The 19,571-nt window shown below is 39.1% G+C and overlaps 1 protein-coding gene and 1 pseudogene across 2 annotated transcripts in view; one reads left to right on the top strand and one right to left on the bottom strand.

The window, feature by feature from the left end:
- CAGE1 (cancer antigen 1) overlaps positions 1 to 19,571 on the bottom strand; it is a 69,174-nt gene that overhangs the window by 32,474 nt on the left and 17,129 nt on the right. Inside the window, exons 6-9 of the mRNA XM_080657702.1 lie at positions 19,022 to 19,159; positions 16,525 to 16,635; positions 10,701 to 10,781; positions 10,368 to 10,475 (exon numbers count right to left, since the gene is read on the bottom strand). Of these exons, the coding sequence (XP_080513828.1) occupies positions 10,368 to 10,475; positions 10,701 to 10,781; positions 16,525 to 16,635; positions 19,022 to 19,159 (438 nt within the window). The remainder of the gene's footprint in view (positions 1 to 10,367; positions 10,476 to 10,700; positions 10,782 to 16,524; positions 16,636 to 19,021; positions 19,160 to 19,571) is intronic.
- LOC308242910 (small ribosomal subunit protein eS26-like) lies at positions 9,170 to 9,521 on the top strand (annotated as a pseudogene). Its single transcript has one exon. The product of its transcript is annotated as a small ribosomal subunit protein eS26-like (transcript).

Below are 19,571 nucleotides of genomic sequence, written 5' to 3'. Positions count from 1 at the left end.
CAAGGGGCCAAAGAGCCACATGTGGCTCGCGAGCCGCGGCTTGCCGACCACTGGCTTAAGAGAGTGCTTAGGAGAACAAGAAAACAGATGGTAAGATTGGCATCTTCCTGTGGAAACAGGCTCCGCCTGGCTGAACAGCCTCCCACCTCTCTGACCTGAGTTCTAGTGAACCCAGACTCTTCCTCAGGAGGCTAGTCAGTGGTCCAGAGGCTCAGAAACTCCAATAGTACTCAAGGTAATACTGTGCCCAAATCCAGGAATGGATGAGTATCTTTCATAGTTCAGAGGGAACATGCTCTGGGTTGTGATTTGTGAGAACATTTTCCCTAGAGTTAGTAATTTTCTGCTTTGCAAAATATTTGTTGTTTTCTAATTTTAATGACTATAGCAGATAAATATGCTACCTTTTGAGCATTTTCTTTACAAGTTAACAAACATAACTTTAGAAGCTACTAAAATAATAAATTAGGTAAATGTTTTATGTAATATATAGAGTGCTATAGTGAAGTGGTATGTTTGGGGATAGTATTTCAGTTTTTAATCTTTAACTATTCTATAATAGTGGCTAAAGGATATCTTTTATAATACTGACTAAAGAATATATCATTTTTATAAAAAGGCTCCTATTTTACTAAAGATGGGATCAAGGAGGAACTTGCAGGATCATTACAATAAACTCAACTTGAAACCTGCATATCACACTGGTGACTGGATTCTTGATTTCTCTCAACAAATCCCTGGCTTTGATGAAACTTATTAAGGAGCTTCTAGGACTAGGAGATGTTTTGCACTTGACAGCTAAACACCCAAAATGCTAGAGCCAGCCAGAAAGCAAAGGTGGGTCACCCCTGTCTCAGGAGTGAGTGAAGCAGACAGCAGACTCAGAATTGTGAATAAGGACCAAGGGCAAGGGGTCAGAAGGACAGAGCATCAGAGGAGGTTTGAGCCATCAAATTTAACTCTAGCAGACCAATTCTTGCTGGCCTAGAGCTCCTCAGAGAATGCAGAGTGAGCCTTCTGGAGCACACTCTGCATTTCAAAAACAAAGAACAATAACAAATCCCTTTTTGTTTTGGAAAGTTCAAAACACATACAAAAGTTGAGAGAGTAGTGTAATGAACCTCCCATCATTTCAACAATTATCAATATTTTTCCATTATTTTTTCATCTGTCTCCAACCACCCCCACACACAAACACACACACTCTGCTACCTTTTTATTTTCCTGGAGTATTTTAAAGCAAACCTAGTCATCATATTAATTCACTAATAACTACTTTTCAGTATGTATTGCTAACAGGTAAGAGCTTTTAAAAACACAATGATACCACTGTCACAACTATTAAAATTAATAACTTTAAAATATTATTTAGTAACCAGAATGTGTTCAATTTTCTACTATTACCTCACAATTATCTTTTTATTTTTTTTCTTCAAATTAGGGATTTTATTTCTTTTTCTTTTCTTTCTTTTTTATTTTCAAGAAAAATGATTTAAAATATAATAATGTTACATGCAATATACATTAATATTTCAAGAAAAACAATTTTAAATATAATATCACATGCAATAAAAATTAGTACAAGAAAAAAGATTATTAAATATAACATTACCAAAATGGTACTAACATAGTATAATATCATAAAAATTGTAAGAAATATTAAAAATCTGCAAATAACAGGATTACTTCTCTTATATTCTAAAATATTTTTTTCCTCTACTCTATTTTGGTTCATCAGTTTATGTTGTTCATTATATTCCACAAACGAGTGAGATCATGTGATATTTATCTTTCTCTGACTTTGGCTTATTTCGCTTAGCATAATGCTCTCCAGATCCGTCAATGCTGTTGCAAATGGCAAGAGTTCCTTCTTTTTTACAGCAGCGTAGTATTCCAGTGTATAGATGTACCTTTTTTTTTTTTTTTTAATCCACTCATCTGCTGATGGGCACTTAGGCTGTTTCCAAATCTTAGCTATTGTAAATTGTGCTGCTATGAACATAGGGGTGCATATATTCTTTCTGATTGGTGTTTCTGATTTCTTGGGATATATTCTTAGATGTGTGATTACTGGGTCAAATGGGAGTTCCATTTTTAATTTTTTTTTTTGAGGAAACTCCATACTGTTTCCCACAGTGGTTGCACCAGTCTGCATTTCCACCAGTAGTGCAAGAGGGTTCCTTTTTCATCCTCACCAGCACTTGTCCTTTGTTGATTTGTTGATATCAGCTATTCTGACAGGTGTGAGATGGTACCTCATGGTCATTTTGATTTGCATCTCTCAGATGATTAGTGACTTTGAGCATGTTTTCATATGTCTCTCGGCCTTCTGTATGTCCTCTTTTGAAAAGTGTCTATTGAGGTCCTTTGCCCATTTTTTGATTGTATTGTTTATCTTCCATTTGTTAAATTCTATGAGTTCCCTGTAAATTTTGGTAATTAAACGCTTATCAGAGATAACAATGGCAAATATGTTTTCCCATGCAGTGGGCTTTCTTGTTGTTTTGTTGATCATTTCTCTTGCTGTGCAGAAGCTTTTTATTTTGATGTAGTCCCATTTGTTTATTTCCCCCTTAGTTTCCCTTGCCTTAGGAGCTGTATTGGTAAAGATATTACTATGACATATGTCTGATATTTTGCTGCCTATGGATTCTTCTAAGATTTTTATGGTTTCCTGTCTTACATTTAGGTCCTTTATCCATTTTGAGTTTATTTTTGTGTATGGTGTAAGCTGGTGATCTAGTTTCATTTTTTTGCATGTATCTGTCCAATTTTCCCAACACCATTTATTGAAGGAACTATCTTGACTCCATTGTATGCTCCTGCCTCCTTTGTCAAATATTAATTGAGCATACTGGCTTGGGTTGACTTCTGGGCTCTCTGCTCTGTTCCTTTGGTCTATATGTCTGTTCTTGTGCCAGCACCAGGTAGTTTTGAGAACAGTGGCTTTGTAATATAGCTTGATATGTGGTATTGTGATCCCTCCAACTTTGTTCTTTCTCAGGATTGCTGCAGCTATTCATGGTCTTTTTGTATTCCCTATGAATTTTTGGAGAGTTTGTTCTAGGTCTGTGAAATATTCCGTTGGTATCTTAATTAGGATTGCATTGAATCTATAGATTGGTTTGGGTAGTATGGACATTTTAATGATGTTGATTCTGCCAATCCATGAACACAGTATATTCTTCTATTTGTTTATGTCTTCCTCTATCTCTTTTTTCAATGTCCTATAGATTTCTGTGTACAGGTCTTTTACTTCCTTAGTTAAGTATATTCCTAGGTATCTTAATTTTTTTGTTGCAATGGTAAATAAGATTTTTTTTTTTAAGTTTCTCTTTCTGTGAGTTCATTATTTGTGTATAAAATAGCCATAGATTTCTAGGTGTTATTTTTGTATCCTGCTACATTGCCGAATTCATTTATTAAGTCTAGTAGTTTTTTGATGGAGTCTTTGGGGTTTTCTACGTACAATATCATGTCATCTGCTAATAATGACAGTTTTACTTCTTTACCAATTTAGATACCTTTTATTTCTTCTTCTTGTCTGATCACTATGGCTAGCACTTCCAGTACTATGTCGAACACAAAAGTGAGCATCCCTGTCTTGTTCCTGTTCTTAGGAGAAATGGTTTTAGTTTTTGCCCATTGGGTATGATGTTGGCTGTAGGTTTGTCATATATGGCCTTTATCATGTTGAGATATGCTCCCTCTAGTCCCACTTTGCTGAGAGTTTTTGTCAAAAATGGGTGTTGAATTTTGTCAAATGCTTTTTCTGCATCTACGGATATGATCATGTGATTTTTGCCTTTCACTTTGTTTATGTGATGTATCACATTTATTGATTTGCGAATATTGTAGCAGCCTTGCATCCCTGAATAAATCCCACTTGATCACGGTGTTTGATCTTTTTAATATATTGTTGGATGCGATTTGCTAATATTTTGTTGAGGATTTTAGTATCTATGTTCATCAGGGATATTGGCCTTTAATTCTCTTTCTTTGTAGTGTCTTTTTCTGGTTTGGGATTAGGATAATGCTGGCCTCATAAAAAGAGTTTGGAAGTGTTCCTTCCTCTTGGATTTTCTGAAATAGTTTGAGGAGTATAGGTGTTTGTTCTTCTTTGAATGTTTGGTAAAACTTCCATGTGAAGCTGTCCAGACCTGGGCTTTTGTTTGGTGGGAGTTTTTTTTGTTTTTTTTTTCTGCTTCTATTTGATCAGTTGTTATTGGCCTATTCAGGTTTTTTGATTCTTCCTGATTCAGTTTTGGGAGATTGTATTTTTCTAGAAATTTGTCTATTTCATCACATTGTCCAGCTTGTTGGCATATAGTTGTTCACAATATTTTCTTACAATCTTTTGTATTTCTGTGGTGTCAGTATTACTCCTCCACTTTCGTTTCTGATTTTATTTATTTGGGTCCTCTCTCTTTGTTTCCTGATGAGTCTGGCTAATGGTCTATCAATTTTGTTTAACCTTTCAAAGAACCAGTTCTTGGTTCCATTGTTTTTTGTATTGTCTTTTTAGTCTCTATGTTATTTATTTCTGCTCTAATCTTTATTATTTCCTTCATTCTACTTACTCTGGGCTTTTCTTGTTGTTCTCTTCCTAGTTCTTTAAGTTGTAGGGTTAAATAATTTATTGCTGATTTTTTTTTTTTTTTTGAGGTATGCCTGTAGTGCTATGAACTTCCCTATCAGGACTGCTTTTGCTGCGTCCCAGAGAATTTGGGTTGTTATGTGTTCATTTTCATTTGTTTCCAGGAAATTTTTTATTTCTTTCTTGATCTCGGTAACCTATTCATTGTTTAATAACATGCTATTTAGCCTCCATATGTTTGAATGTTCTGGGTGTTTTTATTGTAGTTGATTTCTAATTTCATTCCACTGTCATCTGAGAAGATGCTTGATATAATTTCAATCTTCTTGAACTTGTAGAGACTTGTTTTGTCTCCTAACATGTGATCTATCTTTGAGAATGATCCATGTGCACTTGAGAAGAATGTATATTCTGTTGTGTTGGGGTGAAATATTCTACAAATGTCAATTAAATCCATCTGATCCAGTGTGTCCTTTAGAGTCTCTGTTTCCTTTTTAAGTTTTTGTGTGGAAGATCTATCCAGTGCAGTCATAGGGGTATTAAAGTCCCCTACTATGACTGTACTAGTATTGTCGATTTCTCCATCAAAGTCCTCTAGAAGTTTTTTATATATATTTAGGTGGTCCTATGTTGGGTGCATATATGTTTACCAGAGTTATATCCTATTGTTGGATCGGTCCTTTTAGTATTATGTAGTGACCTTTGCTGTCTCTTGTGATGGCCTTCATTTTAAAGTCTATTTTGTGGAATCTGAGTATTGCTGCTCCAGCTTTTTTCCCCCCCATTTGCATGGAAATTTTTTTCCCATCCTTTCACTCTCATCCTGTGTGTGTCTTTTGTTTTGAGGTGGGTCTCTTGTAGACAGCATATAGTTGGGTCATGTTTTTGTATCCATTCTACTACCCTACGCCTTTTGATTGGAGCATTTAGTCCATTTACATTTAGGTTTATTACTGATAGGTACTTATTTATTACCATTATATTTTTTGTATGGATAGGTTTCTCTCTCTGTTTCTTCTCATTACAGCAATCCCTGTAGCATTTCTTGTAAAGCTGGCTTGGTGGTGATGCACTTCTTTAGCCTTTTTTTTTTTTTTTTTGTCTGGGAAGCTCTTTATCTGACCGTCTGTTTTGAATGATAGCCTTGCTGGATATGATAATCTTGGTCTCAGATCCTTGCTTTCCATTACATTGAGAACTTCATGCCATTCCATTCTGGCCTATAGAGTTTCTGATGAGAAATCAGGTGTCAGCCTTATGGGAACTCCTTTGTAGGTAACAGTTTTCTTTTCTCTTCCTGCCTTTAAGATGCTTTGTCTTTAATTTTTGGCATTATAATTATGATGTGTCAGGATGTGGGCCTGTTTGGGTTCTTCTTATTTGGGGTTCTCTGTGCCTCCTGAACTTGTGTGACTTTTTCCTTTACCAGCTTAGGGAAGGTTTCTGCCATCATTTCTTCAAATACCTTCTCTATGCCTTTCTCCCTTTCTGCCTCTTCTAGCACACCTGCTATTCTAATATTGTTATGTTTCATGTTGTTAAGCTGTCCTCCTGTTTTTTAATTTTTTTTTTCTTTTTGGTTTTCTGATTGAGTGATATTTTCAACTCTGTGTTCTAATTCAGTGATTTGATCCTCAGCTTCTCCTAATCTGTAGTGTATTCCTTCCAATGTGTTCTTGTGTTATGTCATTCTTTATCTCAGACTGTTCTTTTTTCATAGTTACTATATCTTTTTTCATGCTGTTGAGTATCTTTACCATCATTACCCTGAACTCTGTTTCAGATAAATTTCTCATCTCTGCTTCATTTCTCTTCTTATGGAGAATTCTCTAGTTCTTTCATTTGGGGGTTCTTTGTCTCCTCATTTTGGCTTTCTGTTTGGGTTTGTGACTATGTATTAGATAGATCCTCTACACCTCTCAATCTCTAGTGCAGGACAGTGTTTCTGACTAATTAGATCAGGCAAAGACTCAAAGCTTCCAGAGACTGCCTCTGCCTGCAGTCTGATAGGATTCTGACTTGAATTACACCCTCAGGTAATTGTCCTCAGGGGTGGTGAGAGTTTTTTTTCAACAGGGTGGGGCAGTTGAGGCTACTTGTTATTTTTAATCTCTTAAATGGCCTCAGGGCAAGGTGTTTTCCAATAGGGTGTGTCAACTGTCTTTCCCCCAGGCAAGGTAGATGTCTATGTGGGAAAGATGTCTCCGTGTGAGGGAATGACTCAGCCCAGGAAACTTGGGGTGTCTGCCTTCTGAGCTCTAGCCCCCAAATCCTCAGTCGTGGCTTCTGCCCTCCAGTCCACAGCTCCAGTCCACTTCACCGTCCCTCTGCTGACACAAGGTGGGTGGCTCCACAGGGAATTTTGTGCATTGGCCCTTTAAGAGGGTGCCTGAGTTTTCAGCTGTTACTCTCTGGCAGATAGCACCGCACTGCTTTTCACAGCCAGATGTTATGTGGGTACCCTCCTCAGTTTTGATGCTCTCTGCTGGGGAGCCCAGCTTGGGGATTAGATCTCAGAGTTCTCAGTGGCAAACCCCCATAGCTGTGATATCTCTCCAGGACTTCAGTTGCTGTCTGTGGGCACCCAGCCAGCCCTTTCATGCCTCCACCCCTCCTACCAGTCTCTATGCGGTCTCCACTTTCATTCATCAGGTGTCAGGGTTCTCTCCTGTGAGTTTTCTATTGATTATTCAGGAAGTTTTTCTGTATTTTAGTTGTAATACCAATTTGTTCCTGGGAGCATCCACTTACTCTGCTGCCATTTTTAATTCTCTCCAAATTAGGGATTTTACAGCCTCACTACTCAAACACCTGGGAGCTTGTTAGAAAACCATTGGTCTAGAGCAGCCTTGGGCAAACTACGGCCCGCGGGCCGGATCCGGCTGTTCTATCCGGTTCTCTTGCTCTCCCCTCTGCTCCTTTACTTTGAATTTATATTAGTTCACACAAACACTCCATCCATGCTTTTGTTCCTGCACTCCGGTCCAGTTTAAGAACCCATTGTGGCCCTCGAGTCAAAAAGTTTGCCCACCCCTGGTCTAGAGAAAAAGAGGTTTTCTGTAGCAGAAAGGGCATTAGATATGCAGTGAACATTGAGTACAGGTCCAATACTGCCCCCTAATGATCTGGATGACCAAGTACAATCCATGCAGACTTCCTGGGTAGGCAGGTTCTGGAGACAGACCACAAATATCTTTTTAAAAAATATATTCTTATTGATTTCATAGAGGAAAGGAGAGGGAGAGAGAGAGAGAGATAGAAACATCAATGATGAGAGAGAAACACTGATTGGCTGTCTCCTGCACGCCCCCTACTGGGGATCAAGCCTGCTACCCGGGCATGTGCCCTTGACCGGAATCTAACCCAGGACCCTTCAGTTTGCAGGCCAATGCTCTATCTACTGAGCTAAACTGGCTAGGGCTCACAAATATCTTTTTATAGTGGGTTCATTCAAATCAGGATGTACACAGGCCTCACATACTGCATTTGCTTGATTTGTCTCTAATCTCCTTTAGTCTATAATAGCTATTCCTCTCCCTCTCTTTGCTCACGCTAATTGTTTACTGGTTAGAATTCTTCACATTCCGGGTCTGTTTTCATGGTGTCATTTAATGTCTCTTTATCCACTGTTGACTGGTAGCTAGGTCTAGCAGCTGGCTTTCAGATCCAGTTGCTTTGGTGAGATTACTTCAGAGAAGCTCTGTGCATCCTCCTGCATCAGGTTAGGGGGCCCAGGTCTGCTTGTCTCACCTCTAGTGGGGTTGAAATTGATCAGTAGGCTCAGGTGTTTGTCTGTTTGACCCATTCATTAAATGTTCCCTGTCAGTCTTAAAGGTTTTAGCAGCCATTATAACAGCCTAGATTCCTTATTTTATTCAGGGATGCAAAATATAATTTTATAAATGCATCTTTTCTTCTGTTTTCAATGAAGAACTCTCTCCCTCATTGATTATTTCTGAGATAGTTTGTACAAGAAAGACTAGGGCATATTTTAGAAGTGACACAATATATCTGACTCTCCCATTTGTGCCCCTTTTCTCATTCCAGCTTCCCAGTGCTGGAAAGATGAAGGTCCACTCTCATCTCATTTATGTCAGAAGCACAGAACTGCTAATGAATGACAGAATTTACTGAGTGCTCTCCTCTTATATCCCTATGCTCAAATTTTACTAGTCTTCAAGGCCCAACTCCATCTCCTTCACAAAGTCTTACATGATTCTCCCACGTGGTCATCATCTGTTCCTCCTCTGAATTCCAGTCATCTCACAAACAACATCCTCTTAGATGTGAGTCACTGTATCTCTTTTCAAAGAAACTTTTCCTTTACTCTTTGTAAATAATCATTTACGTATTTAATCTTCTTGCCTAGATTCCTTCGAAGCAGGGGTTATGTTTGACTTAGCTTTCTATCTCCACAGTGACTAGCATTTAACCTTTTGTGGAAAGTCAATAATTACTCATTTATTAAAAAAATTAATGAATTAGAAAAGAAGAAAACTTTAAGCATTCACAGCAATGGGTGTTTTCTTCTTTTAAAGGTGAATGGGGCTCTCTTGGGTCCTCTCTTCCAAGATGACCAAGAAAAGAAGGAACAACGGTCATGCCAAAAAGGGCCACAGCCATGTGCAGTCTTTTCAGCACCAACTTTGCTTAAATGTGTGCCCAAAGACAAGGCCATTAGGAAGTTCAGCATTCAAAACACAGTCGGGGCCTCAGCCACAGCCGTTAGGGCCATTTCCAAAGCAAGTGTCCTCACACCTAAGCATTTCCTAAGCTGTATGTGAAACTCCATCACTGTGTGAGCTGTGCCATTCATGGCAAGGTGGTCAGGAATCCTTTTCCTGAAGCCCGGAAGGACTGAACACCCCCACCCCAATTTAGACCTCTGGGTGCTGCCCCATGACCTCCACCAAAGCCCATGTAAGGAGCTAAAGCCTAAGGACCGAAGATATATTCTCTGGAAAAAAATAAATATTTTTAAAAAACATGAATGGGTATGTTCTATATTTAGTATATATGCTTATTTTTAATAATTTAGAAATATGATAGACTTCTTAAATTAATTGTTATTAAAATAAATTAAGTTGATGAACCACCTTTTCATTATGGTGGGATACAATTGGATTGTTACTCTGTAACTATCTAGCTACCAAGATCAAATTTTCATTTTCTTTTAACATATTTTCCTGTTTTATCTGCCTTTATTTTTTCAAACTTTATTGAGATTTAATTGACATATAACACTGTATAAGTTTAAGGTATATAATTTGTTTTGATATACTTATATACTGCAAAATAATTAACACCATTCATTAGCTAACACCTCCATTAAGTTACATAATTACCATTTCTTTTCAGTGATGCATTTATCTTTAGATGCCATCTAAAGTAAACTATGAGTGCTGTTTCCCTAAGCACCCCTTAATCATGATTGTTGTAAACGGCTATTGGTATAAGGATGGTGGTAGCATATGCAATAATATAAGTAAGTTTCATTAACTATGAAAAATTGCACATATCTTTTGGTTTTACATGTTCAAATAAATTAATCTGATTAGTCTTAACAGAAATCAGATGGGACATTATGTAAAATTTCAAAACCTGAAAATGCAAATTCAATTCTATACTTTGTAGGTAAATAATACTGCCACAATGCAGTGTGTGACCATTTTAATAAGCAAATTTTTTGTAAGCTGACAATTTCTTAAACTTGTTAATAAAATGGTATTATGTGTAGAATTATAGCAAAGGAACAAAAAGTTTTCCTTACCAAGATATTAAGCTCTTCATTTAGACTCTGGTACTTATCCAGTTTGGCTCCCAATAAGGTAGGATCATCTCTGACATTCTTGGTTTCATTTGAATCAAAGTCTGTAACCTGAGATTAAATATTTATGCTCACTTCCAATACTTTCACACTCCTTTGAGTATTTGAAAATAAATACTTTACTAGTGAAACAAAAAGATTTTCAGTGGCTAGAATAAAAGAAGCACGTATAGAACTTAGAGCTAGAAGGATTTAAACAAATTTACCAAGAGAATATACATATGTGAAATTGTATTTTATATGGTAAAGACAGTACATAGTAAATGTTAAACTCACGTTAATAACCTGATCTTGAAATGCTTTTTCATTAGCAATTAACTCTCTAAAAGTTGCAATTCTTTCTTTATGTTTCTGTAGCTAAGAAAAAAAGCATTTTATATTTCAGAGAATGAGAAGAAATAAAACTCTATTCTATAACATCTATATATATAAAAGGCTAAGCGACCAGCTGACTGGCCGACTGGCTAGTAGGTATGATGCTCACTGACCACCAGGGGACAGATGCTCAACACAGGAGCTGCCAAATGACAGCACTTTGCAGAGTGCCATCTTGTACTCTGGGACCCCTCAAGGGATGTTGGAGAGCCGATTTCGGCCTGATTCCTGCAGGCCAGGCCAAGGGACTCCACCTGCTGGAGAGACCCTGCTCACTCCATAGATGCCCTTCAAGCTGAGGCGCCGCCCCAGGGGTGCCGCCCCAGCTGCAGCTGGCCGGGGAGGGACCGTGGGAGGTTGGCTCCAGAGAATGTCCCGCCTGTCTTGCCCAGTCCCATCCCGCCGGCCACCTTCTAATTAATTTCCTTTTTTAAATTTAATAAATCTTTATTGTTCAGATTATTACAATTGTTCCTCTTTTTTCCCCCATAGCTCCCCTCCACCCGGTTCCCACCCCACCCTCTGCCCTTACCTCCCCCGCACTGTCCTCATCCATAGGTGTACGACCTTTGTCCAGTCTCTTCCCGCACCCCCCATACCCCATTCCCCTTGAGAATTGTCAGTCCACTCCCTTTCTATGCCCCTGATTCTATTATATTCACCAGATTATTCTGTTCCTCAGGTTTTTAATTCACTTGATTTTTAGGTTCACTTGTTGATAGATATGTATTTGTTGTTCATAATTTTTATCTTTACATTTTTCTTCTTCTTCCTCTTCTTAAAGAATACCCTTCAGCATTTCATGTAATCCTGGTTTGGTGGTGGTGAACTCCTTTAGCTTTTTCTTGTCTGTGAAGCTCTTTATCTGACCTTCAACTCTGAATGATAGCTTTGTTGGGTAGAGTAATCTTGGTTGTAGGTTCTTGCTGTTCATCACTTTGAATATTTCTTGCCACTCCCTTCTGGCCTGCATAGTTTCTGCCGAGAAATCAGCTGACAGTCGTATGGGTGCTCCCTTGTAGGTAACTAACCGTTTTTCTCTTGCTGCTTTCAAGATTCTCTCTTTGTCTTTTGCCCTTGGCATTTTAATTATGATGTGTCTTGGTGTGGTCCTCTTTGGATTTCTCTTGTATGGGGTTCTGTGTGCTTCCTGAACTTGTAAGTCTATTTCTTTCACCAGGTAGGGAAAGTTTTCTGTCATTATTTCTTCTAATAGGTTTTCAATATTTTGCTCTCTCTCTTCTTCTGGCACCCCAAAAATTCAGATGCTGGTATGCTTAAAGTTGTCCCAGAGGCTCCTTACACTATCTTCATATTTTTGGATTCTTTTTTCTTTTTGTTTTTCTGGTTGGGTGTTTTTTGTTTCCTCATATTTCAGATCTTTGGTTTGATTCTTGGGGTACGTTGATATACAGTTGAGTTTCTGTATATTCTTTATTTCAGACAGTGTATGCTTAATTTCTGACTGGTCCTTTTCCATTTTTTTGGCATTCTCATTAAGATCCTTAAAGGTCTCACTAAGTTCCTCAGCGGTTTTTAGAAGATTCTTGAGTAACCTTATAAATGTGGTTCTGAACTCTATGTTGTCCAGTAGTTTGCTTTCCTCCATTTCTTTCATTTGTGACATGTTTCTTTGTCTCCGCATTTTGCTGCTTCCTTGTGCTGATGGAGTGGCTTTGTGTGGTAGGTGACCTATAGGGGCCAGTAGCTCAGCCTCCCCGATCACCTGAGGTGGATGCCTTTGGTACACCCCTTTGTGGGCTGAGTGCAAAGTCTTGGTGTAGTTAAGCCTTGATTGCTGTTGGTACACTGGGAGGAATTGACCTCCAGGCCAGTTTGCTGTGAGGAGCCGCTGTATCTATAATGGAGGAACTGCTGCTCTGGAGATACGCTTATGGCGCAGGACTTGTTTCAGTGGGGCTTTGGTGCTCACTGAGTCTGCCTCTTGAATGTGTCACTTATGGATGTGAGGAGTTGAAATCTGGTGTCTCACACTGACCACTAGGTACACTGGCTTCTGGATCTCTAATGGGGTGCAGGTCAGCTACTCTCTGAGGCCACCCAGCAGGAGCTACAGCGAGAACTACAGTTTTCTCCTCTTTGCTTGGGGTTTGGAGGTTTTGGAGCTGTCTGACCCGGGCTGCAAGTTTGCTATGTTAAGCTGCGATAGGGCAGGTCATTCATATGCTAAAGCTGCTGCTTGGAGTTTGGGTGGGTTTGTAGATTATGCAGGGCAGGGTCTCAGGGTGTGACTAGGCTAGGGCGTGGCAAACAGCGATGGCTGCCAGTGAGCCGGCTCTGCGTTTCTGACTGTGTCCCCACGTCCCGCGTCCCAGCACAGTAAACAATTATTCCTGCGGGCAGCCCTGCAAGCAAGCCACCCTCACTTTCTGACCCCACGGCAGACAGTCCAGCTTCTCCCCGTAGAAGTTTGGGTCCCCCGTGTCTCCCCAGAAACTGGAATTTGGAGTAATCGGGAGCTTGTCTCCCTTCGGGTTGAAAAAAGTAGCGCTCCCAGATGCCCGTCGCCAGCCCGATTCGCGCGCCTCCGTACCTCAGCTTTTCAGCGCTTGTGCACCTCTCAATGCTGTTTGCTCTTTCCTTCTAGTTGTAGAACTTCCACTCAGCCAGCTTTCCCGTGGTTCTGGGTGATAGACGTTTTGTCTTTTAGTTGTAGTTTTGAAATTGTTGCGGGAGGCAGCAGTTTAGATCTTTACCTATGCCGCCATCTTGGATCCTCCTAATTTCCTTTCAATGTGCACAAATCCGTGCACTGGGCCTCTAGTCCTACATAATAAAACCCTAATATGCAAATCGACCGAATGATGGAATGAACAGCAGAACTACCAGACCCTATGATGTGCACTGAACACTAGGGGGCAGATGCTCAATGCAGGAGCTGCCCCCTGGTGGTCAGTGCGCTCCCACAGGGGGAGTGCTGCTCAGCCAGAAGCCGGGCTCATAGCTGGCAAGTGCAGCGGCGGTGGTGGCGGGAGCCTCTCCTGCCTCCGTGGAAGTGCTAAGGAGCAGCAAGCTGAGTGGTAAGGTGCAGCAAGCAGGCGGGTGGTAAGGAGCGAGGGGTCCCGGACTGCAAGAGGGCACAGGCTGGGCTGAGGGACGCCCCCTTCTCCAGTGCACAAATTTCGTGCACCAGGCCTCTAGTTTATAATAAAAACATAATACCATGTACAGTCCAATCCCTGGTCTTGAAAAGATACAGTTTTTACAGCTTATTCAGAAAGGAGTTCACACAGCAGGCCTGAGGCTGCTATCTTTAGAAAGGCCTGCTAGCCAAGCTGCCCCTGACTGTACCCAGGAACTTGGATTGTGGGAGGGTTCCATCATTCCCTGATATGAATGACTCATTGTGCCTAACAAAGAATGTGTTATCCTGCTCTTACCCTCAACTGGGCTTATTTATGCTGAATAACTCTTTCCATCTGGAGGGTCTGTAATTTTGGTATGTTCTAGGCAGAAGGTGCCTATGGGAAGAACCTCCAGTAAAAACGCTGGGCACTAGGTCTCAAATGGGCTTTCTTGGTAGACAACATTTCACATGTATTGTCACACCTCATTGCTGGGGGAATGAAGCACATCCTGTGAGAATACACGGGGAGAGGACTCGTGAAAGCTTGCATCTGGTTTCCTGTGGACTTTGCCCTATGTGCCTTTGCCCTTTGCCGATTTTGCTCTGTATCCTCTCACTGTAATGAAAGCTGTGAATATACTGTATGCTGAGGCCCTTGAGTCCTAGTGAATCACCGAACCTAAAGATGGGTTTGGGATCTCCAGGGAGCTTAACCTAATATTTCATTGTTTTTTACAGTTAGGCTATTAAAATTCTTCTTTAAAGAAAAAAAATGAGCCAACTCTTTCTAGATGCAATTTATAATAATTTCTTATTTGCTCTTTTGTTCCTTCAGTATAACAACAATAAATCTTAATATTCAAACTTCTCCAAATATCAGTGAAATAAAATGTGCTAAACAGAATACTTTATTATGAACGATTTCCAACATTTAAAAAAAAATAGAGAAAATCTTTAACGAACCATCCAGCTTCAACTACTTACAACTAATGGCCAATCTTGTATCATTAATGTTCCCAACCACTTCCTTCCCTCTCCAGCCCCCTTCACTGAATCAAATCACAGACATCATATAAACTCACCTGCCAATATTTCAGGAATTACACAGAAATTTTTGAAAAGAACATAAATATATGAAATTGTATTTTTGTACTATCCTGCTCTTACCCTCAACTGGGCTTATTTTTGAAGGCTGGTTTAAGAAGTGGAGGCCAATCCAACTGGTGTGGCTCAATGGTTGAGTGCCAACTTAGGAACCAGGAGGTCACAGTTTAATTCTTGGTCAGGGCACATGCCCAGATTTCCTGCTCGATCCCCGGTGGGGGGTGTGGAGGAGGCAGCTGATCAGTGATTCTCTCTCATCATTGGTGTTTCTACCTCCCTCTCCCTTCCTCTCTGAAATAAAAATATATTTAAAAAAGAAGTGGAGGCCAGTAATTTCTGTGCATCTTTCTTGATTCTTTTCTCTACGTGTTAGCTAGGAGTCCAGGAGACTGAGTCTCCAGAATACCTGCAACAAATTCTCTATCCGCTTCAGTTCAGAGAAGTAATTTCCTAATAGGACAGGACTAAATTTATTATGACCCACTATCCAAGATTTGAATGTGTTTTTATTCCTTGAGCCAGATAGATCTGCCACTTTTGTATTTCTCTCAGATTAAAAACTGCACAAGTTAACATCTTATCACATTCTCTATTTAATTTACTCTCTTAATTTTATTTTTCAATGTTAGTAGCACTACACCAAGAAAAGAATAATTGAAGAAATTTCAGAAACCTCTTTCTTTACCCTTATCCCACATGAGAAATAAAATTATTGATTTCAGTTTACACATTATTTTGAGTGATAAAGTTTGAAATCAGTATAGAAATTTCAAAATACACTATTTTTCAGGACTCAGTAATGCCATGTAAAAGAGAGAAAATAATCATACCACTTTTTTTGGCAGATGAATGAGACTGTCTAATACAGACATATCATAAAAGAAGTCCAATGTCAAACAATATATCTCTTTAGTAGGGGCCATAGAAAGCTAATCTGGTCCACAAAAACATTCTTAAAACATATCCAAATTTTTAGGAATTCATTTATATTTTATGCTACCTTTTACTTTTCTTTTTCACTAAAAATGGTACAATTTTTATTATTTTTTTTAATCCTCACCCAAGGATATATTTTTATTGATTTTAGAGAGAGACAGAGAGAAAGAGAGAGAGAGATGAGAGATAAACATTGATCAATTGTCTCCTGCATATACCCAGACCTGGGATCAAACCCACAATCAGGATATGTGCTTTGACCAAGAATCGACTTGTAACCTTTTTGGTGTAGGGGACAAGGTTCCAACCAACTGAGTCACCTGGCCAGGACTATTATTATTATTATTATTATTAATTATTATTTAAAATTTTATTGATTGATTTTAGAGAGAGGAGGGAGGGAGAGAGGGAGAGGAAGGAGAGATAGAAAAGAGAGAGATTTGTTGTTCCACTTATTTATACATTCATTGGTTGATCTTGTATGTACCCTGACTGGGTATTGAACCTACAACTTTGGTGTATTGGGACAACACTCTAACCAATTGAGCTACCCAGCCAGGGTGATACAATTTTTAGAATAAAGAATACATACAGTACCTCTTCATCTAAATTTTTCTTTTTAAGATGAAAGTTCTTCAATTTTTGAAGCATTGTATCACTAACTTTCTCACTCTCTTTGAAATGTTCAGCATCGGGATTGCTGATATCCTAAAGACAACAGTTTGAGAAACGAGATTAATATTTTTTTCAGTAAAGCTAAAAGAAGGAAGGAAAAAAACACAAATGAAACAAATCTCCCTCCCCAAATAAGTGACCAAATCAAAGGAGGTAAAATAATATTGAACTCAATTTTTTTAACTCAATTCTTTAATTACTCATAATAAGATATTCAATAAGATATTCATATAGATTTACACTCATATATAGATTGCTATTGGGACAGATTTATATAATCATTGGGATATTAATACTCATTTATAATAATTATACATGCTCATGCATTCATACATATAGCCCCTCTTAGCCTAGTGAGTTTACAGACCCAAATTTTAGACAAATTTTTATAACTAAAACCAAAATAATCAGACATCCTCAACAATACTGAACTTCTCCATATTTCCAGGGTACCCAGAATGAAGGCACTTGTACCAAAATAACCTAAGGGTCACAAGTGCATGCCTTGTGTTCTGCCTGAGTTCTGTCACTTTATCGTATGTGAGACTTTAGACAAGAAACTCAACTATTCCAAACCTTTGTTTGTTTTTCATGTTTTAAAAAAAGTCTGATAATACAAAGAATGGTGGAAGAGATAAGCCATGAAAAGCAGGAACAGTAAACTTAAATGGCTCCAAAGACAGATGGGAAGTCAGCAAATATTTGTTGAGTGCCTATTAGGAGCTTAATCTGTATTAGGTACAGGACATATAGCATACCAAGTTTCTAATCTTGAAGGCGTATGTCCTAGTGGGGTGGGAGATACAAAATAAGCAAATAGTATTTGTTTGGCACAGAATGAATCTACTAAAAAGATCTATACTTCATTATTGAGAGGTCTGGTAGAGAAGAAGCAATTAGCAAATTAAGACTGAGAAAGAACAGCAGCCACCAGCGAGATGGGAGAAAACTAAGCAAATATAGTGAGTAAGCAAATGTTTGAAGGGCAAGGTGGGGAGAAAAGGTTTACAGCCAAGGAGAGTCTGTGCCACAATCAAATTCCAATATTTAAAAACAAAACTTTAGGTAGATATAATCTGTGGGCCACCACTTTGTGATCTCTGGCTAAAATGCTTAGCTTGGTATCTAGTATTAAATAAATGCTAGTGTTTAACAAATTTAGCTAAAACAAAATAGAAATAAGGCTTGTGTTGGATCAGAAACATCACAAACCTATGTCACCAAACTTTGGCTCAGATGAATGCACTTAAGATCAAAGAAATCTATAACAATAAAAGCGTAATATGCTAATTAGACCAGACAGCCGAATGACCTTCTAGACGTCATTCCAGACATGCTTCCAGATGAAGCTGCAGCGGCGGGGGCCAAGGCAGAGGCGGTTAGGGGTGATCAGGCAGGCAGCCGAATGGTTAGGGGCAATCAGGCAGGCAGGCAGGCAGAGTGGTTGGGGCAATCAGGCAGGCAGGCAAGGGGTTAGGGGTGATGAGGCAGGCAGGCAGAGGCGGTTAGGGGCAATCAGACAGGCAGGCAGATGAGTGGTTATGGGTGATGAGGCAGGCAGGCAGAGTGGATATGGGTGATGAGGCAGGCAGGCGAGCGGTTAGGAGCCAGTGGTCCCGGATTGTGAGAGGGATGTGTGACTGCCAGATTAGACCCGATCCCCCAGGGATGTCCGACATCCTCCAAGGGGTCCTGGATTGCGAGAGGGTGCAGGCCAGGCTGAGGGACGCCCTCCCCTCCCCCCTGTGCACAAATTTCGTGCACCGGGCCTCTAGTGCATAATAATAGAAGGAAAGTGGAAGAAAGAGAGCTAGCTAATTTGAGAAACTATCAAGTGTCACGTCCTTTAGTATATTCTCTCATTAAATGTAGTGCTTGTAAGCTCCCAGGGTAGCAGCAAGTATCATTTCCCCTATTTACCATGAGGAAACTAAGGCTGAGAAAGGTGAAGTTACTTGGCCAAGTCACACAGCCAGTAAGTGGTGAAGTCAGAATTCAAACTCACCTTACACTAACTTCATTTTTCATTCTACTAATGGACACAGTTCCACACTGTCCTCCCCTTGCCCCCAAACTATATTTTTAGATTGGGTAAACATCTAATTAATGTGAACAATCACTAATCTCTAGGAGCAGGCTGACCCAGAGCATAAAACTACTGTTCTGAAAGAGCTTTCCTGAAACATGAGAAGTTCTAATGTTACTATACTATAGGCTTGTGGGAATTAGATATTGACGAAAGATAAACAGAAAGAAGCAGTAGGAGGAAGGAAAGGCTGATTGGTTGATTGAAGGGTCTCTATTCTGTCTTCCATTATTTTCTTTCATAACTTAATTCTGTCACTTCACATTGCCTCTTTTGTCTAACCTCTGTATTTTCCTTCCCACCCAATAAAAAATATGTATTAAAAAAAATTACCTGGCATGTGAGAAGTCTTGCCATCAGAGCCAGAAGATAGTGAATTTTGAAAGTCGGCTGAGAAGTCGTTTTCACATCTGGGGGATTTGGGCTCTCTTCTTCACAAGGTGAGCAATTAGAATGTATCATCTTCGCATCCTACGTGTACACAATTCAGATTTGTCACAATAAAGACAAAGAACCTGGATTACTTTAAAAGTAAAATGCTGAATAAAATACCACTCCTAAAACCTCTGAATGTGGTTTTCAAACTTTTTGATTTTCAGGACCCCTTAACCAATCTTAAAAATGATTAAGGACCCCAAAAACATTTTGTTTATGTAGGTTATATCTATCAATATTTATCATATTAGAAATTAAAGGTGAGAACATTTTAAAATATTTTTAAATAATAAATCTATTGTGCTAATATAAATAACAGTAAATCTATTGTGCTAATATAAATAACAATTATTTTAATTACCACATTTACCAAAACAAAAATTAGTGAAAAGATTGAGTCTGTTACATTTTTTTACAAATACTTTTAATGCTGGCTTAATGGAAGACA

Source organism: Plecotus auritus (genome assembly GCF_963455305.1).
Source record: "Plecotus auritus genome assembly, chromosome: 2".
Taxonomy (NCBI): Eukaryota; Metazoa; Chordata; class Mammalia; order Chiroptera; family Vespertilionidae; genus Plecotus; species Plecotus auritus.
Note: the sequence above shows the minus strand (reverse complement) of the source record. Positions and strands in the feature narration are given on the sequence as shown.